The 27,349-nt window shown below is 38.9% G+C and overlaps 1 protein-coding gene across 14 annotated transcripts in view; it reads left to right on the top strand.

Annotated features, from left to right (window-relative positions):
- Nep1 (Neprilysin 1) overlaps positions 1 to 27,349 on the top strand; it is a 168,626-nt gene that overhangs the window by 95,586 nt on the left and 45,691 nt on the right. For 8 of the 14 annotated variants that reach the window (XR_010952893.1, XM_067782807.1, XM_067782794.1 and 5 more), the window contains exon 2: positions 4,069 to 4,947. Coding sequence is in view for 13 of the 14 variants with exons in the window: in XM_067782807.1 (XP_067638908.1) it covers positions 4,338 to 4,947 (610 nt within the window). In the remaining variant the exon portion in view is untranslated. The remainder of the gene's footprint in view (positions 1 to 4,068; positions 4,948 to 27,349) is intronic. The other 6 variants (XM_067782801.1, XM_067782802.1, XM_067782800.1 and 3 more) reach the window with 1 other exon arrangement.

The raw sequence follows: 27,349 nt of genomic DNA, 5'->3' as shown, positions 1-27,349 counted from the left end.
ATCTACTCATCAAGACCTACAACGGACACTAGGTCGCTACAAAAGTTCTTGAGATATTTTTTTTTTGTAGCACTGTGTAATTGTTCCCAAAGACGGCGCGCTTGTGCATAAAGGTTTAGGTCTTTGAAATTCGCATTAGCAAACTTGTGCACGATAATGAATTACGATATTTGTATGAATTGTTCGAATTTACAAAAAACTTTTTCTATTAATTATAAACAAATAGAGTAATATTTGTTAACAAAAATAGGCCTATGCACTGCGGCTGATCAAAACGAATCGATTCATATAACTTTTATATGATTGTGCGTATGCTAAGTATGCGAAACAGCCTGTCAATTGATTGTATGGAAATTTTGTTAGCGTATTAATATATAGATATGGTTCCATTCTGAACTCAGTTCAAAAGAAGCAAAAAGGAATTTGAGCGGGTAAAAATGCAGTTTAAGTTGTAGTTATGAAAAAAAAATTTGATGCCAAATTTCGTTCGGTTTGGGAGATTTTTGTTCGACGTATGTCATTAAAAGTATTTTGGAAAGAGTAACGAAAAAAGGGGCGAGTTACGCAGATTTTAAAAATTTGTTTAAGTTTTGTTTTTAGTTCAACCTTACCACTACTGAGGCAGAATTTTAGTCAAATGTAGTTAAATACCATAGAGTTATTACAAACATTGTTAATGTTAGACCTTTAGGAAAAGTGGGCGTGTTCTTTAACGATTTTGATTATCTTCTAGTCTAGATAATTTGGCAGGGATAGTGTCTCAGCCAAAATTCAATGTAATAACTTCAACGGCTTTTGATTTACGGCTTTTTAAACTTCCAAATTTTATTCCTCTAAATGTGGGTGGTGCCGCATCCATATTCCAAAATTTTTGGAATTTATATTTTGCGTCAAAAACCAATCCACCTTCCAAATTTCATTCGTTTAGAAGTATTCGTTTTTGAATTATCTCATTTTTTTCATTTTTCTAAATTTTCGATATCCAAAAAGTGGTCGCGGTTATCGTCCAATTTCTCTCATTTTCAATACCAATCTATTCTGTGTCCAGATAGGCCCGTATACTGAAGACGGACGGACTTGGCTTAATCAAATTGTTTTTTGCTACTGATAATTTTGATATATAGGAGTCTATATCTATCTCGGTTCGTCTATACCTGTACCACCAACCGTAATACAATCAAAATTATAATACCCCGTATACAAGCACAGCTGGGTATATTAAATTTACGTTTAAAGCTTATTCTTTAAAGCTTAAAAAGTTTCGCAAAGGCGGCTGTGTAGCCCATTAAAAGCAAAGTGATACTCATAAGTGATTTAAAAATCGCCCGGGATGCTTGGAAATTTTTGTTCTGAAGCCATCTTCTACTTAAATAAATGAATACTTGGCCAGATTTGCCTCTGAAGAGATTTATGCTAAGATTCTCTTCCACATTGCATCGTGCTCCTTTTAATTTTTCCTACAAAATGGCGAAACGGGACTCAAATGTTTTGAGCCGACTCCGAACGGCAGCTGCTGGGCAGATGAATTTTCACTGACAAGCTTTTCATGGCAAAAATACACTCGGAGTGTTTGCCAAATCACTGCCGAGGGGCGATCCCTCTTAGAAAAACTTTCTTCCAATTGAAACAACTTTTTTCTAAATTTTTGATGTTGCTTTGTCCGGGTGTTCAACCCAGGACCTTCGGTGTGGTAGGCGAAACACGTTACCACTAAACTACGGCAGCCGCCCAGTTACTCATTTGTAAGTAATTGTTGTGCATGGCTTTTATGAAGAAAAAAAAGCGGCGAAAATTATCTTCGAAATAACTACAAAAAGTTTCCTTCACACACTTTTCTTCTTACTTCTTCCGTCCTTTTCCTTTTTTTGCCACTTCAACTCTTTACTTAATTTTTTCAGTCTATCCCATTTTTCCTTTAACCGTTCCACTCTTCGTTTTCCACCCAGTTCAGGAGAAAGTCAAGGTTAGGTACTGGCTGCTACCAGAACTTTGTTTATCTACCAAATTGAAAACCCATATCAGAAACCAGGATCTATGTTATAAAATAACTTCGTCCTCTTGGCAAATACCAGAAGCTTCCTAGGATCTGTGCAACTTACTGCTTCGAAATATGATAGCTGTAGTCTTAGCCTTGCGAGCGCAGGGCACGAGCACAAAATCTGCTCGATCGTTTTCTCCTCCACTCCGCACTTTCTACATCTGCTAGTGCATTAATTGCCCGCTTTAATAGAATTTTGTTCCAAAGCGGTTCAGCTCTGCAGCTTTATATTATTTTCTCCAGAATCAAATTAAAGAAATTACACGACCACCCTTTCTGAAACCCCTTTAGGTTTAAATGGCTGCGGGAGGTCTTTTCTTTCTGACGGAGGCCTTCAATCATTCGCACAATACGCTTGGCAGGACCTTATTTCCGATATTTTTCAAAGAAGCTGATGCATACGCCATATGAACTGCTTGTCGCCGTATTTTAATAGCTCCGAAGGCAAACTATGAACGCCCGCGTGCTTGTTTTTAATCTAGTTATTGCTATTCTGACTTAGTCATATTCAGATGGTTTTGGGTACCATTATCGATGTTGATGGTCCGACCGAAGCCGCACCATCTCGGGAACGATTAATATGACCACATACAACTTTCTAGACCATCCCGCCCCATCCCCTAGTTCCATGAGGAACTTGAGGTCGCCATCATCTATTGTGGGATCGGGCTTAGCTTCCATGTGCGGAAAATCACTGTCACCATATAGGATAGCAAAGAAGTGTTTCCTCCATAATGTAAGTACTCTCCGGACAGCGGTTACAAAGTCACGCGTTTTCGTTTTTACGGCGTTTTGCCACAATCAAAACCCAACGTCTATTCTCGAATTTTTTGGTAAGATTTGCGGACCCCTTCATTTGCTTTTTTATACTCACCTCAGTAGAGCTCACGGAGTATATTAATTTTGTTCGCATAACGGTATCCCGTAACAGCATAAACTAATCGAGATAGATATAGACTTCTATACATCAAAATGATCTGTGCGAAAAAAGAAATTCATCTAGCCATGTCTGTCCGTCCATCTGCCCGTAAACACGATAACTTGAGTAAATTTTGAGGTATCTTAATGAAATTCGGTATGTAAGTTCCTGGGCATTCATCTCAGCTCGCTACTTAAAATGAACGAAATCGTACTTTTTCCATATCGAAAATTTCGAAAAACCGAAAAAGTGCGATAATTCATTACCAAAGACGGATAAGCCGATGAAACTTGATAGGTGGGTTGACCTTATGACGAAGAATAGAAAATTAGTAAAATTTTGGACAATGGGCGTGGCACCGCCCACTTTTAAAATAAGGTAATTTTCAAGTTTTGCAAGCTGTAATTTAGCAGACGAGTATGTAATGCTCGGTTACACCCGAACTTAGCCTTCCTTACTTGTTTTTCGTATAAAGGCGTCTCGCTTCCCTTTTCAACTGGAGGTTGCGCTCCCACACTATTCTTGGTGCGCTCGCTTTTCACGTAGCCTTGTAGACAGCATCTTTTCTTTCGGTTGCAACGCGGCATTCTTCATTGTACCTGTGTTTTTTCCGTGGTTGTAGGCAACCAATTTTTTCATCGGCGGCGGTAAGAAGTGCTTTAGAGATAAGCTCCCACTGCTCCTGCATTCATTCGGCTTGACTTGTGCTCTCAGAGTGAGTCAAGCTGCGAAATCATTGGCAGTCTGTTGCGATTGCAGCTTTTCGATGTCTAGTTTCCTTCTGTTTGTTGCTCCTTGCTTTAAGCCGTGCAGAGGCGGGAGCGTATTTTAGCTTCGGCGAGAGTCGATGTTAGGCTGTAGGATCGTGCGCACATCTAAAACAATGGAGGCATGCCCTCCGTCTATCATAAGGTGGATAATCTGATTGCGTGTATTTAGATCGAATGTAATATCTCAATTCAGCTTGTTTAGAAAATTAATGGTGTCAATATAAATATCTTTGAACGTTTTAAATTAAATATCCAAGCTAAAAAAATCGCCTAACAATAGTTTTAGAAAACGTGAATGCGCAAAAGATAATAATAAAACAAATAAATACAATTTTTTTTAGATTTTTGTGAATTTTGTACCATTTGTTAATTCGGTACAAAAATCGACAACTAATAAATATAAACTATAACATGACCGATCAATTAATCACAACTCGACAACCATCTCTGTAGAGCACTTGAACTAGTCAGTGAGTAAATTTATGAACAACACAATGACAGCTACTATTAAACTTTAAGAAATACCAAAATAGTGATTAGAAGCACAAAAAAACAAACAAAAAATTCGGCAAAATCACACGTGCTGCTGCACATCAAATTAGTCGCGGTTATGTCAGAAAAAAGTAAATTATTTAATAATGGATATCTGCGTACACCGCATCTTTTTGGCCTAAGCACTGGTGCATCAATGGATGATAGCAGTGCAACAACCGCGGATTTGCCGTTACTCAGTGATAGTAATGATATCGCAACGACTGCTTTATCGGACGACAAGTTATTGAGCCTACAACAGAATAGCAGAAATTTAAATAATAGCACAGCAAATAATGGACCGCACGTCAAATTACCAACGGTTGTTTATTTAGGCACAGACAGTGCCGTTGGCAGTGTTGGTGGAGTTGGTAGAGGTAATGGAGGTGTAGGTGGTATAGGTGTTGGTATTGGTAGTGGATCACGTGGAGCACGCACCACTTTACAATGTAACGTACCCTCGCCCTACCATACTACCACCACCCCCATACATCAGCAAACTGATTGGCTGATCAAGGAGCCAACACAAAGACGACGATTTCTCATTTTGGCCGGAGCTTTTATGGTACTTGGTGCTGCGATCGGTGCATTAGCTATCTATTTTGCTGGTGGTAATCGTTGTCAGCCATTACCCGCTGCTGAAGATGGAGTCAGCATGGGGATTAGCAGTATTGAAACAAAATATGGGGGTAAGTAAAAGATAATAATAGCGTATATTTATACTTAAAGCTTGAAACACAATTCGCTGCCGCCAAAGAGTATAAATATAATAAGAGACATCACTCGTTACTTGTAGCCATTTGCTAAATCTAATTTTCTTCGAGGTAATCGCTGTTTTTTTTTTTGGCGAGATGTGCCTAAATGTCTTCTATACATTTTCGTGGGGTGTTTATTTTTCCGACTGTATTTAATTAGTTAATTAATTCTCTTTCCAAACAGTTGTACAAGCTGCCTACACGGCATGGATAAATACGAGACAATTAAAAATGTCCCTCTTAGAAAACATTGGACATACATTTTTTTAATTTCCAGCGAGTTACTCGCCACTCGTAGCAGACTGGTGGCTCTTATTATATTTATCCTCTTTGCTGCCGCCGCGAAATAAACGCGACGAACTTTGCCTCGTCAAAAATAGAATCCCAGTAATTACATGAAGGTGAACACAATAGGGGGACTCATTTAACCTTATAAATGCCTTATAAAGTGTGTAAACGTATAAATTTATCTAGTGCGTAATACTATGTTCAAACAGAAAAATAAATTTACATACAACTCGATTTAGCTTGCACAATAGTAATTTGATAGCTGGTTGGCTCATCTCTACATCAAGAACATACCTTTGTTCAGACTGTCAAAATAAACACGCACATTGAAATGGAATGAAAACATAAAACTTTGAAATTTTTGTGTGTTGTAAGAAAATGTGTTCAATGTTTTGGTTTCATTTTGAGTTTGCCATCTTCTTCTGACAATTCCTACTCCAGTGAAATGAAAGACATAAAATCAGCTGATGAGATGAGCCAACCATATATTTTAGGCATGCGTACTTGACGTTTAAATATACTCAATAAACACACTTTACAATGTTGCATTTGCAGTTTGAAACAATTTATTACGTAATTTTTTTTAAATTGGCAATTTATTATTACATTTTATTATATGACAAATTGCGTAATAAATTGCCCAAATAGTATAAATTGCCAATTTGGTGTGTGTTTGAACCTAGTATAAGCGAGCTATTTTTTATGAAAAATCATTTACACAATTTGTATAAATTTACGCGCACATTTCATGGTGTAAACGCGGTAAACTCAAAGGAATACAACCTTGCAAACTTACAGCAGGCATTTTCATCAGAAATATCCAACATAAACAAGTCATTTTTACAAGAATATCTTAGTAAAGACGTTTTAATTGTAATCTTAGTCTTGGCATTTTTTAATTTGCATAGCAATCAAACAATTTTTTTTGGCAATAATACAGCTCATCGACAATTAAGTTTATCAAGAATATTACTAGGTGCGTTCATTTAACAGCGTGTGTAAATTAATATAATTTTACACCTTATAAATTTAGATGCTTTAAGGGCGAATTAATGGTGACTTATAACCATAAAGCCATAACCAGATAAAACAGCTGATCGAACCTGCCTTAAGGAAATATTGTATTAAGTAGAAGAAAATGAAAAAGTTCTGCATGGCGAAATCAAAAGCCCTTGGGATCTTGGCAGAAATACTGTTCGTGGTATTACATACATAAATAAATTAGCGGTACCCGACAGATGATGTTCTGGGTCACCCAGGTCCACATTTTGGTCGATATCTCGAAACGCCTTCACATATACAACTAAGGGCCACTCCCTTTTAAAACCCTCATTAATACCTTTAATTTGATACCCATGTTATACGAACACATTCCAGGGTTACCATAGGTTCATTTTCGTACATGGTGATATTGCCTTATTTGACAACGGATGAAGGAAAATCGTTCCAAGAAATGTCACGCTTGGTCTACAATTTCGGACTCTTATCGGACTCATAATTAAGAGCGCTTCGAAAATGTTTCAGGGGTGATTCAAAAGAAATTATAAAGAAATGCGTTCAAATTTAACCAAATTTTCATATATAAAAAAAATATTCAAATAAAACGAATTGATAGTTGAAGAAAGATAGCAAAGGCAAGTTGCTCCACTTTTTAGTATTACCCTTTGCATGTATCCATGAAAAAGACAATTTTGTGTCCAAACTCTCAGCTGAGTATGTAATGTTCTGTTACATCCGAACTTAGCCTTCCTTACTTGTTTTCTTTTTATTTTGTTCCTAAAAAATTAAATTCTGGATTTAATAATTTCTTTCGGACTAAAAAAGTAAAAGTCCGACAATAAGTTGTTCTAAAGGACTTTTACTATAAAAGGAATAACAGCTTGGGTCCCTGCTACAGAGTAGTTCTCAAGTGGCTAATGAATACAAGGCAAACGTCAAGTAAAGCGTATTTCATTTTGAGAATGATATATAAGAGTATGAATGTAGGGTGTCCTTGACAGGCTATTTTTCTCAGACCATGAATATATCAGCTTCAGTTTCAGCGGCCCCGTAAAGAGGATAGATAACGAGATGTATAAGTCCTAGTGCAGGGAACTGGTACAAATGCCAGAATTGGAGTTCTTTGTATTGTTTCGGTTACGCAATTTTGTAGCCCAATCAATTGTATTCCGACAAAGTACAAGTTAGGTGACATGGAACTAACGATTTTATTTAATTTTCAAATTTTATCGAAAAATATTTTAATATCATATCGTAATATGAAAGGAAAATTCGGAACACGCAATTTTTATTTCAAAATTTCCCCTGCGTCGCTTTTCAGAAAATATAAAAATTAAAGCAAAACAAAAATTTGTTTGGCCAGCTCAGCGCCAGATTTGGACTAACAACCCCAACGCAAGCCATATAGTCTTCCCTGCTAGACAGCTCTCAGTCATTTGAGGCATCAATTCACAGATATGGCTGATGGAAATTTACATCAGGGCGTAAAAGCAAAGTTTCTATCAGGTTGTTAGAGGCGACATGACAAACCTGATGTAAACATTCTGTATACGTGTATGCATACACATACATACTATGGTTTTCCATACGAATAAAAGGAAAAATTTTATGCGAGTGTATTAGTGATGTCAAAAATTCTGTTAATGTGTTGGAGTTTCCGCCAGCTCTGTCTAGCAGGGTTATCACTCCCAGCTCCTTTTTGCGTGGGCGGCGATAAATAGTTCCAAAGCGTACTTAAGCCAATTGACATTAGTTCTCTTTCGGATTTGGAATTAGTGTCACTGACATCAATTCTCTTTCAAAAGCGCATTAATGTTAATTGACGTTAGTTACATTGGCACTATTGCACGTCACAACAAGTTATAGGTCTCTTGAAGTTTGCATTGATTTCTGACAATTTTATAATGATTGCGTGACGCAGCTGCACTGAAAAAAAATTTAAAAACTACATATGTATAAATAAAAGATTTCAAATTTTCATGCAGACCTCTCGAATTTCCGAAATTTTTCGAATATGTTTTTAACAGTGAATAGTATAAATTAAGTTTCAAAATTCATGAACATTTGTTGTTAAATTTTCGAAAATCAAGAAAGAAGAATATAGTTGATAAAATTTGGTTAAAATTGCCGCTACTATTCCTGTGTTTGCAACTGTATATCTTGAATAACTGTAACCAGGCTACGAAATGATAGGTATACGACACGTGCAACGGGTACTGCACTGAGAAATTGAATAATCAAATGTTACGAGCATAAAACGATACATATATATAGAAGCTTTAGATACTAAAAGGCTTTGAAATGAAGGACGTTTACCGGGTTTAAATAGAACTACCTACCTTTCTAAATAAATAATTATGGATTGCCTGCGGCGTGCTATGGCGTAAATGGGAAAAAGTTGTCTCAAAATCAAATTTCTCTGTAACGGTTTAGCCTAGAGTTATCAAACAAAAAAGTTCGATTTGCCAATTCTTCGCGGATATGATATTGATAAAATTTTCAAAACTAAATATTGAAAAACGTTTGAAAAATTATTTTGGGTTTTTTACCGTTTTTAGTTTTTAAAAATAAACCAAAACCTAATTTTTCTTAAAAATCAAGGGAAAATTTTAGAATAGCACCCCTTCATATAAAAAAAAAGGCTTTTTTAGGGTGAAAGTGGGGGTTTTCCTCATCACAAATATATATAACTTAAAGTGCGCAGACTTATAGTTTACAAGTTATCGCGAGTTTTAATCGAGCTCAAGGCCTAACAATAATTATTTTATCATTATTATTGTTATAATATATTTTTTCTTAATTGAAAAAATTTTTAAATTAGAATAGAAGAAAGAAAAAATTTAGACAACTGCCAAAGCTCGTTGTATAGATCCATTTCGGGAACTGCTAAATTCCTTCATCGGCAACGTTTAGGCGCCGCTGCTATAACCATTCAGCCACCACAGCGGTTTTTTGTTTGTCTTCATTATTCCTACTTCAATTCTGGTTCTTGCAAATTGATATTCACAGCACTGCGACATCTGTTACAGAATAGTTGTGAAAATTGGACTTTGTTTATGGCGATGATGCCATAGTGTCATATTTTATTGACACTTTTTCCCCGTGCTCTGGGATGTATTAACAATTTTTGTTGTTATATCGGCCTACTGATTTGTAAGATCGCGACTTTGAATCGAGCTCAAGGCCTAACAATAATTATTTTATCATTATTATTGTTATAATATATTTTTTCTTAATTGAAAAAATTTTTAAATTAGAATAGAAGAAAGAAAAAATTTAGACAGCTGCCAAAGCTCGTTGTATGTGAATTTAGCAGTTCCCGAAATGGATCTATACAACGAGCTTTGGCAGTTGTCTAAAAAATTTTTTCTTTCTTCTATTCTAATTTAAAAATTTTTTCAATTAAGAAAAAATATATTATAACAATAATAATGATAAAATAATTATTGTTAGGCCTTGAGCTCGATTCAAACTCGCGATCTTACAAATCAGTAGGCCGATATAACAACAAAAATTGTTTACAAGTTAATTGTTGTTAAAGTTTGCAAGTTTAGCAAATTTCTATAGCATTTTCACTTACAATTTACACGTCTATCAAAACCTTTATCCACATACATATCTACATATATAAATTGGCAACGATGCACTTAAATTGCATTTTTGTATATTTCACATATCATGTTTGCATTGTTTTTACTTAATATAAATATTTTTATTAAATCAATCGCGCTTTTGTAGCAAAATGCACATCTTAATATATAAAAAACACGTGTCACACAATTGAAGCCAATGGACTCCTAAACTTTTAGAGGTACTATGACATTTTTTTTTATTCAGGAGAGTCTTTAGTTGTTCCATGTGCAATTTTTAAGCCGAATTTCAAAAGCAACGAAAATCTGCATTTCATTTTAATATTACATTAAAGTGTGAAAAATAAAAATCTATATATATAAAAAGAAAGGCTAAAATGTGTGTTAGTTGGTCGCCGGTGTTTGAAGAGATGTGTCGGTCGATTTTGTTCAAACTTTCACACAAGTTGCGTAAACCTCACGCGGTGGTTACTACATAGGCTTGGTTGCGATCCACGTACAGGGTCTCGAGATATAGGCCGAAACGTGGACCCGAGTACCCCTAGAATGTGTTTATAGAATATGGATAACAAATCAAAGCTGTTGATGAGTGCTTTATTATTGGGTAATTTTCATATCCCTGGGTGACTAGGGTCTCGAGATATAGGCCAAAACGTGGGCCAGTGAATGCCTAGACAGTGTTTATACAATATGGATATCAAATGAAAGCTGTTGAGTGCTTTAGTACAGAGTAATATATTATCCAGAGACGGAATGGGACTGGGATTAGGACTAGGACTGGAACTGAGACTCGGAGTGGGACTGGGACTGGGGCTGGAATAAAATACATACCACCCCCTGGACAGGTAATAAGGGATGCAGAAGAATGAGAAGGAATTGAGATAAGAGAAAAGAGAGAAGGAGGTTGAGAAAGAGATATAATGAGACGAAGATGGAGATAGATGAAGCGAAAAACACGGAGGGAGGAGTGAATAAAAGGATTAGGAAAAAGTGAAGAGGGGGGAGAGCAGAGTCAGACGGAAAAAGCTTATTAAAATGTATGCAGATAGGCCAAATTTAGGGCAGAACAACGTCTGGCGGGTCTTCTAGTTTATATATATATATATATATATATTATTGATGACATTACAAAGCTGTGCTGCCACATCACCAAAGAAAAAAAAAACAAATATAAATATAAATATTACCTTACCACCTTTCAGTTAATAAAGAAAAAGGAAAATATATATTTTTACGGACTGTACGTATATTTAATTGCCTCAATTAATTTCACGAATGGATCTTCGTGATTATTGCTAATATTTTGCCTCGATAAATACTCACAAAAAAGACACTACCATGCAAAATCAATCAGACAAAAACAATTCTAAGTAGGACACCTTTCCGCGCAGGTGGTCTTCGGCCGCGCTTATAAAAAAATAACCCTTAGCCAGTCCAACGTCGGCTTCGCGAACCACAGTATTTCTGAATAGAACACCTTTCTGCGTAGGCGGCCTTCGGCCGCGCTTATAAAAAATAACCCTTAGCCGGTCCAACACCGGCTTCGCGAACCACAGTATTTATGAGAAGAACACTTTTCCTCTAAAGCGTGTAAAATAAGACGAAACTTGCAACAAAAACGAACCAACTGCACCATAAAATAATAATAGGGGGCAGGAGCCCAGAATCCAATACTACTACTACTGTTAATTTATGGAAATGAATATGGTAAGACCGCACTGTTGTTGTTGTTGTAGCAATGTTTCGCCCCACCTAATAGCTGCGACCGATCACAAATCATCATCAATATCCTCTAACGGGAGTCCAAGGAAACTTGCTGTTTCGACAGGGGTGGACCATAATGAAAGGGGTGTTAGACGCGTTGGTTCCACATTACAATTAAAGAGATGGTTGGTGTCATGTGGGAACACATTGGAAGCGGGGCATACATTTTGTGTGTCGGGGTTGATTCTGGATATGTAAGAGTTTAACCTGTTACAGTATCCAGAACGAAGTTGAGCCAGAGTGACTCGCGTTTCCCTGGGGAGTATGCGTTCCTCTTCCGCAAGTTTTGGGTACTGTTCTCTGAGTACTGGATTCACCGGGCAATTCCTGGCATAGAGGCCCGACGCCTGTTTGTGGAGTTCACTGAGGACCTGCTTGTGTTTTTTTTGCTTCATACGGCTGGGTTCTCAGGTGCCGTATTTCCTCAAAATGCTTACGGAGATGACTCGTTAAGTCCCTAGGCTGTGCTGGCTCATCAATCAGATGTGTGTTGGGATGCCCAGGTTTCTATGTATTCAACAGGAACTGTTTGGTTAGCATCTCATTTCTCTCCCTGATGGGGAGTATTCTCACCTCATTATGTAGATGGTGTTCTGGGGACATAAGAAGACAGCCCGTGGCGGTTCTGAGCGCAGTATTTTGGCAGGCCTGTAGCTTCTTCCAATGGGTAGTTTTTAGGCTTGGCGACCATATAGGGGACGCGTAGCACGCAAACGGCTGGCCAATTGCTTTGTATGTGGTAATGAGCGTTTCTTTGTCTTACCCCCAAGTACTGCCAGCAAGGGATTTGGGGATTTTATTACGGCTCTGGATTTTTGGAACAATTGCGGCTGCGTGCTCACCAAAATTTAGATCCTGATCAAACGTCACATCCATGATTTTGGGGTGTAGAACAGTCGGTAGCGTAGTGCCATCGACGTGGATGTTCAAAATGGTCGACATTTGGGACGTCTAAGTTGTAAATAGGGTCGCGGATGATTTATGCAGTGATAATGCCAGGTTTCGTTTGGCGAAAAACTGGAGAGATCAAGGACGTAGCCGTATATTCGGTTGCAAAGCTCATCGATCTTTGGGCCCGGGCCTGTGGCCATTATTGTGCAGTCATCGGCGTAAGAAACGATAGTAACTCCTTCTGGTGGCGAAGGTAGTTTTGATATGTAAAAATTGAACAAAAGTGGGGATAGGACACCACCCTGAGGCACCCCTTGTTTAATTCTTCCTGGGTTTGATATTTCGTTTCTGAATTGCACCGATGCCTGCCGACCACCCAGATAATTTGCGGTCCACCTTTTAAGACATGGGGAAGGGTATACCCTTCCAAGTCTTGCAGTAACGTTCCATTGTTGACCGTATCAAAAGCTTTTGATGGGTCTAGCGCTACGAGTACTGTTCTATGGTGGGGCTTCTGATTTAAACCACAATTTATCTGGGTGCTAATGGCATTTAGCGCGGTGGTGGTGTTATGGAGTTTTCTAAAGCCATGCTGATGACAGGCTAGCTGCAAGTTTGCTTTGAAGTGGGGGGAGCAAAATGGCTTCAAGCGTCTTGGCTACTGGCGATAGGAGAGATATCGGGCGATATGACTCTCCTATGTTAGCTGGTTTCCCAAGCTTTAGTAGCGGGACCACCTTGGCCATTTTCCATTTTTCGGGTATGACAAAGGTGGAAAGAGACAGGTTGAAGACATGTACTAAATATTTGAAAACCTCTTTCCATAGCCTTTTAAGCATCGGCATGGCTATGCCGTCTGGGCCCACTGCTTTGGATGGTTTAGCATGACCGATGGCATCCTCAACCTCTTTGGCGGGGATGGTAATTGGTGACGTGCTGAACTTATGTTTACGTGCGTGTCTGTTGGCCCTCCATCTATTTTTGTCGACCGTAGAATGCATTATGTATTGTCGGCAGAAAGCGCTCGCGCATTTTTTCGCATCCGACAACACTTTGTCGCCAAAGGCGATGGAAACTTTGTCATTGTGCCTAGATGGATTCGATAGGGATTTTACAGTGGACCAAAGTTTACCTACACCGGCTGAGAGGTTACAATCGCTTAGGTGCTCCTCCCATTTCGCCCGCTTGTGTTCATCCACAAGCAGTCTGATGCGTTGGTTTATATGCCTTATTTGGGGATCGCCGGGATCGAGCTGTCTTATAAGGTCACGTTCTCTCGCTAAACTTGCGAGTGAGTACGCCGCTGATATCAGGGCGGTATCCACTGGGGCAACAGGTGACAGGAGGGATGTAGATGTTGAAGATTTCTAGATTTGCATAGCCCGACCGGACAGATAATCCTTGACGTTCTAAGACACTATCCCTACGGTCGATGTCGGGATCAAATATATGATATTGCACAGTGTGGTGTATGATAAACGCAAGGCCGCCTCCATTTTCGCTCTCGTGATCTTTTCTGTGGACATTATACCCAGAACAGGTCTGCAATGCAGTTAATCCATTACAGTTTAACTGCAGAATTCTTAAGTGAATAGGGGGAGACGTCGTCACTCTGGGAGTAAGTGACGGGCGACTACGCCTGGGTTGTGGAAGGCCAGAACGCGATTGCTGTTGAGGCCCTGGGACTAGACGTCCTTGGGTAGGCATTGGGGTACCCGGTGTATTTGGGTATACGGCCTGGCAAAATGGCGCAATGAAACCCGTCGGAGGGTTGCCGTCGCGGAGACCAGAACATCTAGGAAAGTGGCACCGTCCATGGCAGGAACTGCATTGGGCGGATGTCGCAAACGTATATATTCTGTGCTGGCAAACGGTGCAAAGGGAGGTAGGGACTAAGAGTCTGTTTCCCTCACCTACACAATTGCTGCCGGAAAAGTGGGGGAAGAAGACGGGGCAGGGGCTGATGTTCGGCATTGCTCCCGACTCTACTACGGAGATTGTAGGTATGAGTGCGAGCAGCCGTGTGAGTTGGTGGCGCCGTGGGGCGCGAGCAACAGCGGGTACTTGTTGTGGCTTGCTGAGCAGCGGGGCTGCTGGAAGGTAGCGTGGGGCGCTAAGGCGCAGACTACGGGACGTCCTAGGACGTGAACAGCAAGGAGCCACAAAAGATTTATAGAAGTTACGTGGACGTCTGGTTTTGGGGTCTAGCCCAGAACAACCTGTCCGATGTAACCATCCCTTACACGAGACAAACTGACAAGAGTATGACCGTCCTAAAAAGATTCTTTTCCGGTAGATGCAGCAAAACCATTTCTCAGGACCGGGGTTAGGAGACGGACCCGGATTGGGTTCGACACCTTCCCGGAGCAAGAGAATATGGAGCAGCTCCGCTGCAAGGAGCTGCTGGGAGGATGATAATTTGTGGGAGGGACGCAACAAATTAAAGGGGTTTACACTGAAATGGCAGTCCTTGGTCGGGAAAAATCCCGAGTCGCTCCGGAACATAGAACCGACGGCCTTGGGAAGCGCACTTATTCTACTTGGTGTTTTTAGATGTGGCAGCACAGATTTATAATGTCATAATAAATATATACGTATACACATATAAAAGTTGTATAGAAATTTGCAAACTTTAACAACAAATAACTTTTAAATTATAAGTTTGCGCACTTTAAAATATATATATTTGTGATCGGGAGAATTCCCTCTTTCATTTGATACCCAGTTTAACCCCGAACTCGGGGGTGCTAAACTAAATCGCTGCCAAAATCAAGCTCACTATAGATTTTGTGGTGTTTAACTAGAATTTGTAAAAAAAGTATGAGTTACAACAGAAATTTTAACTTTAAAGCAGGGATCGCCAAAAGCTTCTTATTGAAGCGTGACCACACCTACTTTGAAATCCAAAAATAAAAAAAAATGGCAACGGTGGTACTAAAAAGTACACTGTAAAAACTTCATAGGTCGCTTTCTATTCATGTATGTATTATGCGTTCCCAATATGAACCAAATCGGACCGCAAATGCCATTTTTTGAAATATTTCGATATATGCGGCACCTATCGGAGTTTTTTTTTCTTATTATTGCGTTCTCATCCAGTCCTGAACTATATTCCAAGTTTCGAGCTTGTAGCTTATCGGGAAGTTACTTAAATTTCGATTACAAAATTCTGTTCGCTACACTGAGTCAAGCTAAATAAACCGTTTTAAAAAACACGGCTATTATTTATTATATTCTATTAGATAAACGTGTCGTATTCTTAAATTATCTTCTTGTTTCAAACTCTTCACTAATATGTATATTTCATATTCAATTTTTAAGTTCAAGTGAGAGGAATTAAATTTTTGTCAGTGCATATCTATTCTTCATTTTGTTTTCTAAAAAAAATAGCGACAACCAATCAGCGAGCAGAAATGGCGCTGGCACGTACACAAACCCAGTCGGACTTGGTAGCTTTCAAAATTAACATATCGCATTGTTTTCTTCAATGCATTTAAAAATACTTCTACATGCGTTCAATTAAAATTTAATTTAATTTAAAATTTAATTATTAAATAAATCAAACAAAGCTTCATTGTTTTTGTACAGGTGAACCAAAAATATACCCAAAAATATTACTTCAAAAATAATTTTAGACGAAATTATACCAGTTTAGTTCCTAATGGGCACAGTAGAATACATTCGGTTGTGGGCGAGAGAATAGAATGCGTGCGCGCGGGGATGCGTGGTGCACTTGCCTATGCGATGCGCTTGCCTGAGCGTTTTACAAAAACAATTGCGTGAAAAAGCTTATGAGGTGACGATCACTGCTTTAAAGGTAGAAGCGATTTCTACATATTCGAGTTCAGCATCTCAAATTCAAAAAAAAAAAAATATATGATTTTTAACTAAAAGAAGCATTTACAGAAAAAAACTTAAAAAAAATGCGAAATAATTTTTTCAAAAACGTTTTTTAATATTTTTACTTGACATTTTTTCCGAATTTTTCTCACGTCCCTAAACACTTGGCTTTTCAACCATTTTTTGTTTGACAAGTCTAGCCTTAATCGTTGCAGAGAAATTTCATTTTGAGACAACTTTTTCCAGTTTACTCCATAGCGCGCCGCTATTTAAATAGAGCGGCTATGAGGTTTTAAGGCCTTCTACAGTAAGGACTTCCACACTCCACAAGAAGAGGGATCCTGCAAACTGCACCAACTATCGCGTCATCCACCATAAATCTACATCGACCAGATTTTTACTATGCTCCAAGTCTTGGAAAAAACCAAAGAAAAAAGAATTTACACTTAGCGCAACTTCGTCCAATTTAAAGTCGTCTTCTATCGCTATCGCCGCTATCTCTGGGTTTGGATTTCCAACAAAACTTTTACGGCTATGAAAAATGACATTGGCAAACATCATCAGCCCAGTCAGAATTGGAAAGAGCCTCTCTGAGGCGTTCGAAACTAAATGAGGTTTGAAACAGGGTAACCATTGATGCTGTGCAAAATTAAATTATGTAGCTGACGAAATTGACATCATCGGCCCTAACACCCTCGCCGTAAGTTCTGCTCTAAGCTAGAGAAAGAAGCGGAAAACCTGGGTTTTATGGTAAATCAGGACAATAGGAAATACCCGGGATTGGAGCCCTATTCACTATGTGTGAGTTTTAAAGTGTACAAAAGAAATTGTGTATACTTTGAAATTCTCATTCTACAAAGTCAAGCTGTGAACAAGAAAACTCACTGATAAAAACTTAGTACGTTTTCTTGACAGCCAGTGTACACTATTGTGACATTCACTTTTGCATTTAGCTCTCATTCAGCAATGCAATGTGCACAATACCTTACAGAATCGCGGGAAAATTTAAAGTGTAAATTTTGTGTGCAAATGAGTTTTCAATCAGTGTGCATTTTTCAGTTGTTTACAGTTAGAGAATCCAGCCCCTGCTGTCATTAAGCAAAGAATTAGTGCATTTGCGCCTTGGAAACCAGGTTGCTGTTGGCAGCCATAATTTCGAAATATTATAGTACTTCGGTTATTTGGGAACCAGCCTTAAAACAAACAAAAACATCAGCTTTGAAATCCAGAGAAGAATCACTCTTGGCAATAAATGGTACTTTGAACATGGAATACAATTGAAAAGTAAAGTCCTCGCTCCGCAAACGAAAGTCATGCTCTATAAGTCACTTGTATCCGGGCTGCTATATGGCATGGACTATGATAACATCAGATGAAGCGGCTTTGGGAGTACCGCAAGAAGTTTTAAAATCCTTGAAAGTCTCCAGTTTATTAAAACACTGCCCAAAAATAACTCCATAAGAATCAAGAGCTTTAGAATGTTAAATAAGTTTATTCACTTTCACCCTCACTGCTTCCGTTTCTGCTGTGCTTTTTCATATTTTTAATGGTATGCATTAAAGCTAACTGGGTCATTGCTCAATTAAAACTAAAAACATTTCAATTCGTTGTAATTGCATTCCATTTTATTGCATTTCAACTCGTGCAAATCAATTTCATTTTATTATGTTAAATGTGTTTATCACTACCACAAACTAAACAACTAACCAAGCAATCGACTATCAACCCGTCTTCTAACCGCATTAAGTAATGCATACACAAACCACTGTGATACCTGTTGACGAACACATGCATGTGTGTGTATGCAGATATACATATAAATATGTGTTTATGTAAATATCAATTCAACTGAATAACCAAGTCGAGCGTACACTTAATATCCGCAGCAATTTCTTTTACTATTACCTTTCCTGTTCTTCTATACGAATAAAGTTTATTGTTCTGAGGTGATGATGATGACGACACATTCAACAGGCTATAAAAACGCCCAACAGGTAGGCAAATATTAATAGTACATACATATATATTGTTACGAATATTAGCAAAACTAAGGAGTGCTGCCAGCTCTAAGCCGATCTAAGCAGTGACGTGAATGCACATCAATAATTCAATCATTATGTATCTACATAAACGAATCAATAATTGCGTCTACACATATGTACACATTCCGACGAGCAACATTTACATACAAGGCAGCGAGAGATGAGATGTCACACACCGATGAATTTACTTATACGCTTATGTGTGTGTGGGAGACTGTAAACTACAAACACATGCATATACCTTATCTGAGTTGTCACAAGAGAGAGCAATAATTTGTGCACGTAGTTGTGGCTGGCGATTTTGTAGCCGAAACAACTAGTAACTTCTGGAAATCGAAGAGCCTAGAAGTATGCAGCGTAAACTATAAAAGCGATGCAGGCGAGTAAGAAGTAATTCAGTTTGATTTGAATTGTCAAGCAGTTACCAGTAAGACGATATCTAGCGAGCAATAGCACTATTATTTTGAAAGTCAGTTTCCTTTAAGCTATCAGTTTGGTTATTAAGCTATTCGTTGTACAGTTGGAGTGTTATTGTGAAGTACTTTAATAAAGGCCATTTTGCATTACTACAAATTGGAGTTATTTATTCAACAGTTTAGTGATTCGAACTTAGCAGAGAAAAAGCAAATAAGAGGATTTGCAAGTAAATTCGTTACAATTGGTGTCAGAAGAGGAATTGTTGAATAAATTCCAGAAGACAACAAGGATATGGCAAAGCTCAGTGAATTAAAGATCCAGCAACTGAAGAAGGAGTTGGAGAGCCGTGGATTGAATACAAGCGGCGTTAAACTCGAACTTCAGGCACGGCTACGAGAGGCAATGGAAGCAGAAGGAATTAATGTGGAAGAGTATGCCTTTCACCTTGATGGCGAGGAGACAACAAAAATTGAAGAGAAAAACGAAACATCGCAGACGGTTACCAGCACAGACTTGAACATGATTTTGGCTGCAATATCTGCTCAAACCTCGACAGTAGCATCAATGTCGTCACAAATGTCATCACAACTGGAAGAGCAGAAGACATATATGGCATCACAATTGGAAGAACAGAAAACGTATATGTCATCTCAACTGAAATCGCAGGAGAACCGTATAACATCGAAGATTGAAGCACAAGAAACACGTATTTCAGAAATGTCGACACAAATTTCTTCACAACTGGAATCGCAGGAAACCCGTATAACATCAAAGATTGAAGAACAAGAGGAGCGCTTATCATTGCAGGTGGCACAAATGTCTTCACAGTTAGAAGCACAGGAAGCAAGGGTAACATCAAAGCTGGAAGCGCAGGATGCAAAAATCGCTCAATTTCAGGCAGAAGTAGATGATTTAAAAGGTCGTATGGAGCAGTTACAACTAAATCGCCCAGCTGTTTCAGCGAGTAATCCAAAGGTAAAGACACCATCCTTTGACGGTTCTGTTCCTTTTCAGGTCTTTAAGCTACAGTTTGAGAAGACCGCAGCAGTGAACCAATGGAATGCTGAAGATAAAGTTGCAGCTCTGTTCGTGGCACTGAAAGGGCCTGCCGCGGAAATCTTACAGACCATCCCAGAGTACGAGCGGAACCATTACGAAACATTGATGAGCGCTTTAGAGAGACGTTACGGAAGCGAGCATAGGAAACAGATATTCCAAATTGAGTTGCAAAACCGCTACCAAAAAGCAAATGAGACATTGCAGGAGTTTGCTTCAGATATTGAAAGATTGGCTCATCTTGCAAATGCGGACGCACCCGTGGAATACACTGAAAGGGTAAAAATCCAGAGTTTCATAAATGGCATACGGGACGTGGAAACGAAGCGAGCTACATACGCAAACCCAAAGCTGACATTTGCTGAAACGGTATCACATGCATTGACTCAGGAAACGGCCTCACTATTGAGTAAACCAGCATACAAAGCTCATCGTGTAGAAGTGGAAAGACCAGATTGGGTAGACACCATTTTGGAAGCACTGAAGGGATCACAACAGAAAAATGCCGGAGTTATTAAATGTTTCAAGTGTGGCAACCCAGGTCATATGGCACGACATTGCAGCAGCGGTCCCAATAGCTCCAACAATGTGGGTGGTCGTAAACGCAGAGCAGAAGGTGATGAGCAAATATCCAAGACCACTCAATCGTTAAACTAAATCGAGTCAGCCGCAAGGGGCGACAGCTGGCTCCCGCAATTGAATGCCCCATAATCTCTATCTCGCAGATTGGAAGAAGATCGAGCAATCTTACTGTTGGAGGACATGTGGACGGAAAGGAACGGTTACTGACTGTAGATACGGGTGCATCTCATTCCATCATTCGAGCGGATTTAGTCAACAAAAAGATAAGACCATTGCTTGGAGCAAGATTACGTACAGCCACGGGAGAGGACACCCAGGTAATTGGAGAAGTAGAATGTGAAGTCGCAATTGGGAACGTCACGGTAGTACACAATTTTATAGTGGCAGAAATTGTTGATGAAATCATAATTGGAGTCGACTTCTTAATCGACCAGGGCATCAAGATCGACATGCAAAGCAAGACGATGCGATATAAAAACATGGATGTACCACTTAATTTCGGCTACGAGAGAGGCTACAGCAGTAAACGAGTGCTGGTGGAAGAGAGTCAGCAAATACCACCAAAATCCGAAGCAGTCATCTGGGCAAAGGTTGATGGAGATTGTGGGACAAACAAATTGTGGGTTGTCGAAGCAGCAAACAAATCAGCTCTAAACATACTTGTAGGAAAAACCCTGGCTATGACACAACAAGATGGTCGTATTCCGGTAAGAGTACTCAATGAGTTCAAGTCACCACTCAAACTGACTAAAGGAGCTATTTTGGGAAGATGCCAAGAGGCTGAAGTAGTTATTAACTGTGAACAACTCCAGGAACACGTTTCAGCTAGTAATACTGATCTTTCAAATGACATCACGGCATGGATGCAGGGGCTAGAGAAAGCATATCAGAGTAAGGCAAAACAACTGCTCCTAAAGTACGCGAACATATTTGACCAGGATGATTCTAAACCAGGCCGCACCAACGTTGTGAAACATCAAATTGACACTGGCGATGCGAGGCCGATCCGTCAAGCTCCACGTAGTGTTCCACTGGCGAAGCGGGAAGTTGTGAGTCAAATCATTCAAGAAATGAGCGACAGCGGCGTCATCGAACCATCAGCTAGTCCATGGAGCTCACCGGTAGTACTTGTAAAAAAGAAGGATGGAAAAATGAGGTTTTGCGTGGACTACCGGAAGTTGAATGACGTAACGAAAAAGGATAGCTACCCATTGCCAAGAATTGACGACACTCTGGACTCGCTATCTGGTACGAAATGGTTTTCCACGCTGGACTTGAAAAGCGGCTACTGGCAAGTGGAGGTGAAGGAGGAAGATAAAGAGAAAACAGCCTTCAGTGTCGGTGATGGTCTTTGGCAATTTACAGTGATGCCTTTTGGACTTTGTAATGCACCAGCTACTTTTGAGAGACTCATGGACCAGGTACTGAAAGGACTACATTGGAAAACATGCTTGGTGTACCTGGACGACATCATCGTATTGGGCAAGAACTTTGATGAACATCTTAAGAATTTGGAGGAAGTTTTCCAGAGAATAGCTGGCGCTGGTCTGAAGTTAAGTCCCAAAAAGTGTGCGCTGTTTAAAAAGGAAGTCAATTATTTGGGTCACAAGGTAACGACAGAGGGCATCTGCACTGCGAACGAAAAAATAGAGGCTGTAAAGGATTGGCCAAGACCACAGAACCTACATGAATTGAGAAGTTTTCTTGGGCTGTGCACATATTACCGCCGATTTGTACCAAATTTTTCCAGCGTAGCCCATAGCCTCCATGAGCTTACAAGAAAAAATAAAGCTTTTGAATGGAAGAAGGAGCAAGAAGTGGCTTTCCAAACATTGAAGGAGCGTTTGTGCACTGCCCCAATGTTAGCATATCCGATTCCAGGAGCAACATTTATTCTAGATACAGATGCGAGTGGATATGCTATAGGAGGCGTTTTATCACAACTGGTCGATGGACAGGAGAAGGTAGTTGCATATTACAGCCGTTCGATTGGAAAACCAGAGAGGAACTACTGCGTTACGCGGAGAGAGCTGTTGGCATTGGTAGAGTGCGTTAAACATTTTCACAAATACCTCTACGGCCACCGATTCCGTGTCAGGACAGATCACGCAGCTTTAAAATGGCTACTGCAGTTCCGTAATCCGGAAGGACAATTGGCACGGTGGATCGAGCGACTTCAAAGCTATGACTTTTCCATTGAGCATCGAAAAGGTAGTACCCATGGAAATGCCGATGCAATGTCACGAAGGCCATGTAGTTTGGAATGCAAGCACTGTTCAAAGGCCGAGGCTAAAGAAGACATTATAGATGTCCGGCTAATGACTATAACGTGTACGGATGAATGGGACAAGGAACAACTAAGAAAGTGTCAGCTAGAAGATACAGATCTGTCACATGTTATGCAAGGGCTCGAACGAAACGAAAGACCAAGCAGAGAGGATATGTCAGCAGAGAGTCCCATTGCGAAGTCATATTGGGCACAGTGGAACAGTTTGGAATTGATATCCGGTTGCTTGCATCGAGTATGGGAGAGTGAGGATGGTCAGTGTAAGAAGAAACTTATAGTTGTTCCCAGGAAGAGGATTCCTGACGTGCTCAGCGAGTTGCACAATGGTCCAAGTGGAGGCCATCTTGGAATCACGAAGACACTCGAGAAAATTAAGCAGAGATTCTATCGGGTTGGTTGCCGTCAGTCGGTCACCGAGTGGATTGCCAATTGCGAGGTATGCAACAGAGCGAAAGGGCCCAAAACCCGAAGTCGTGGCCAGATGAAGCAGTATATTTCAGGTGCACCATTTGAAAGGATCGCCATGGATGTCGCAGGTCCATTTCCTACTAGCAACCGCGGAAACAAATACGTACTGGTGGTTATGGATTATTTCAGTAAATGGCCAGAGGTATACCCAATCCCAAACCAAGAAGCAGAAACAGTAGCAGAAGTGGTTAAAAACGAATGGGTTGCAAGGTATGGTGTACCAATGGAGTTACATTCTGACCAAGGCAGGAATTTTGAATCAGCTGTGTTCCAAGAACTGTGCAAGAAGTTGGGCATTCGAAAAACACGGACAACTGCATTGCATCCTCAGTCCGATGGTATGGTGGAACGTTTCAATAGAACATTGGAGGAGCATTTAAGGAAAGTAGTCGACAAGTACCATAAGGACTGGGATACACACATATCATTATTCTTGATGGCCTACCGATCGGCAGTATATGACACAACGGGCCAAACTCCCGCAAAGGTAATTTTTGGCAATGACCTTCGACTGCCAGCTGATTTGAAGTATGGGATAGATGCCGATGCGGAGAGGAATGTCAAGAAATCCACTGATGTCTTAGAAGAAGAGCTGAGAGAGATACACGATCTGGTAAGGCAACGAGCAAAGATTATGAGTGACAAGATGAAAGCGAGGTACGATAAAGCAATTAATTCGGAAGGGTTTCAGGAAGGAGATTTGGTGCTGCTATACAACCCACAACGAAAAAAAGGTTTGTCCCCGAAATTGCAGTGTAACTGGGAAGGCCCATACAAAGTTGTAAAACGGATCAACGATGTAGTGTACCGCATACAAACCACTACCAAACCACGAACCAAAATGAAAGTGGTTCATTTGGAGAGATTAGCAGCGTTTAGATCGAGAGATTTGTCTGATCGGGACGATCAGACTTAGGTGGAGGGCAGTGTTACGAATATTAGCAAAACTAAGGAGTGCTGCCAGCTCTAAGCCGATCTAAGCAGTGACGTGAATGCACATCAATAATTCAATCATTATGTATCTACATAAACGAATCAATAATTGCGTCTACACATATGTACACATTCCGACGAGCAACATTTACATACAAGGCAGCGAGAGATGAGATGTCACACACCGATGAATTTACTTATACGCTTATGTGTGTGTGGGAGACTGTAAACTACAAACACATGCATATACCTTATCTGAGTTGTCACAAGAGAGAGCAATAATTTGTGCACGTAGTTGTGGCTGGCGATTTTGTAGCCGAAACAACTAGTAACTTCTGGAAATCGAAGAGCCTAGAAGTATGCAGCGTAAACTATAAAAGCGATGCAGGCGAGTAAGAAGTAATTCAGTTTGATTTGAATTGTCAAGCAGTTACCAGTAAGACGATATCTAGCGAGCAATAGCACTATTATTTTGAAAGTCAGTTTCCTTTAAGCTATCAGTTTGGTTATTAAGCTATTCGTTGTACAGTTGGAGTGTTATTGTGAAGTACTTTAATAAAGGCCATTTTGCATTACTACAAATTGGAGTTATTTATTCAACAGTTTAGTGATTCGAACTTAGCAGAGAAAAAGCAAATAAGAGGATTTGCAAGTAAATTCGTTACAATATATATACATGCAAATGTACATACAAAGGCGCATTCAGATATAAGCACCGCGGGGCTTAACAGTTTCGAAACAAGAGGTCTAGAAATTAGGGCTATTATTTTTATTATTATTTTTATTATATTTTGTAAATATCGCGGGTGTTCAATCAAGTTGGTTTTGTACCGAAAGTATTTTTGGACTCTTTCGATTTCTTCAACGAAATGATATGAATAATTTCTCTTCTCGATTTATCTGTGAATTTTTCTCATAACAGGTAAGGGAGGGTATAAGAACTAAAACGGAATGTTTCAGTAAGTGCATAAAAAATATACAAGAGAAGGAGAAAGAGAAAAAGAAATAAAAAGCGAAAAAAAGTGAAGGGGAAAGATAAAGATAAAGATAAAGATAAACATAAAGATAAAGATAAAGATAAAAATAAAGATAAAGATAAAAATAAAGATAAAGATAAAGATATAGATAAAGATAAAGATATAGATAAAGATATAGATAAAGATAACGATAAAGATAAAGATAAAGATAAATAAAAGGTAAAGATAAAGATAAAGATGAAGATAAAGATAAAGATAAAGATGAAGATAAAGATAAAAATAAAGATGAAGATAAAGATAAAGATAAAGAATAGGTAAAGATAAAGATATAGATAAAGATAAAGATAAAGATAAAGCTAAAGAAAAGGTGAAGATAAAGATAAAGATAAAGGTAAAGATAAAGAAAAGGTAAAGATAAAGATAAAGATAAAGAAAAAGTAAAGATAAAGATAAAGCTAAAGAAAAAGATAAAGAACTGTCACCTGAACTCTGGGTTGATAATAGATCCGTCACATAAGCAGTTCTTCATATCCACCCTTATCGCGAAGTTCACGCGGAAAAGTATTCGCCTTCACTTCTTTTGTTCGGGTGAACTTTTTCCGCCTATCGATAATTTCGCGCGAACAAAAGTTCACTTCGAAACAGCTGATGCTCTACTGTGAATTAGCAGTGACCAAATAAATTACTTACAATTGTGTAAATTTTGTATCCAAGCATATATTTCCCCAAAATAAAACAAAAATAGAAATAAGAAATTTATAAAATAACGTTTAGTATTGCATTTAGATTTGTATTGATTGAGTGCGAGGAGAATATAAATGTGAAAGCGATTCGAAGGCAATTAAGGGACAGTTCTAACCCTTTGGAGCTAAATTATTCACTGCAAGCTAAAAATTACTATTTTCTGCACTTTTGAATAACAAGTTAATTTTTTCCATTCCAATTTTATGCTAATATTACAGGCTAAACAAGCCGGCATTCTAATATTTGCTAGATATTCTTACCAACCATTGAAGCAAAAATTTGGAGTTCCACCAATTGTAAAGTTGAGTACATGTCTTCGTTTTTTCGCATAGGTTAAAGGCGTTGGAAAAGACCATGAAGTGGGCCTTAGCCAATCTTGTTTCACTGAGGTGCTCAACATTTTGGAACCGTTGCTTTGTCCACAATGGATAACTTGGCCGACTGATACATTGTCATAAAAAATAGAATTTACATACCTAGCAATACAGGAATTTCACTTTTGCTACTCAGCTTCCGATTGTGAATTATTTATTTATTTATTTCTAATAATAAAAGTACATATAATTATAAGAGTACCAAATTTCAAAACAAAAAATTACTTCCATTTGGTTTCCTCTCGTTCGCCTGTAAAACATAAGTGAACAAATTTGGGTTTCCAAGCTGTTCATTTCGCCCGAACAAAGAGTTGCCGATAAAATTATTTCGCCACCCTCTGCGATAGGGTGAACAAAAACTGTGAATATTTTCGGGTGAAAATAAAACTCGCGATAAGGGTGATTGATGAGTTTAACACAAGCAAGTTTAAAGCCTACGATATTAGACTCACAAACTGGCTCATAACTCTGAAGAGAACAGACTTAAGGCTTTCTATGGGCACACTAACTCGACACTGCCTTCTGGCGTCCATGCTTATAAGTTAGGGCTCGTCAAGAACAGCAGGTATAAGAAGTGCGAGCTGCAGGAATAAATGGTTGAGCATGTTCTGCGTTCGTGTCCTGCGCTCGCCAGGTCAAGGCTTCTGTTATTAGTGACGGCAGAGTTGCCAAATCTTGAGACAGCGATTAAGCTAGGTCTTACAAAACGTCTGGTATTTGCAAGAGGACGAAGCTACTATATAACATAAGTCCTGGCACCTGATTGTGGTTCTTCCGATTGGTCCTCAAACAAATTCTGGTAACATTGTTAATAAAATGTTTTCTGGATGAGCGTAATATGAATTATTTTGGATTACACCATCCACAATATTAAGTAAATTACGTGGTAGGTATCGTGTCCAACGAATAAACTTTAATAAAAGTACACTGCCGTATACAACAGAATTATAGTATTTTACATTGAAATACATTGGGACATAAATTCTAATAATATATACTGCTAGAGTTTTCAAAAAAGAAAGATTTTAAAAATTAATAACATAACATTACTTTTATTTTGAAAAATACGTTAAAATTGTCAATT

This window comes from Eurosta solidaginis, chromosome 4 (genome assembly GCF_040869045.1).
Source record: "Eurosta solidaginis isolate ZX-2024a chromosome 4, ASM4086904v1, whole genome shotgun sequence".
In the NCBI taxonomy this organism is placed as follows: Eukaryota; Metazoa; Arthropoda; class Insecta; order Diptera; family Tephritidae; genus Eurosta; species Eurosta solidaginis.
This window is presented reverse-complemented; position numbering and strand designations above follow the sequence as displayed.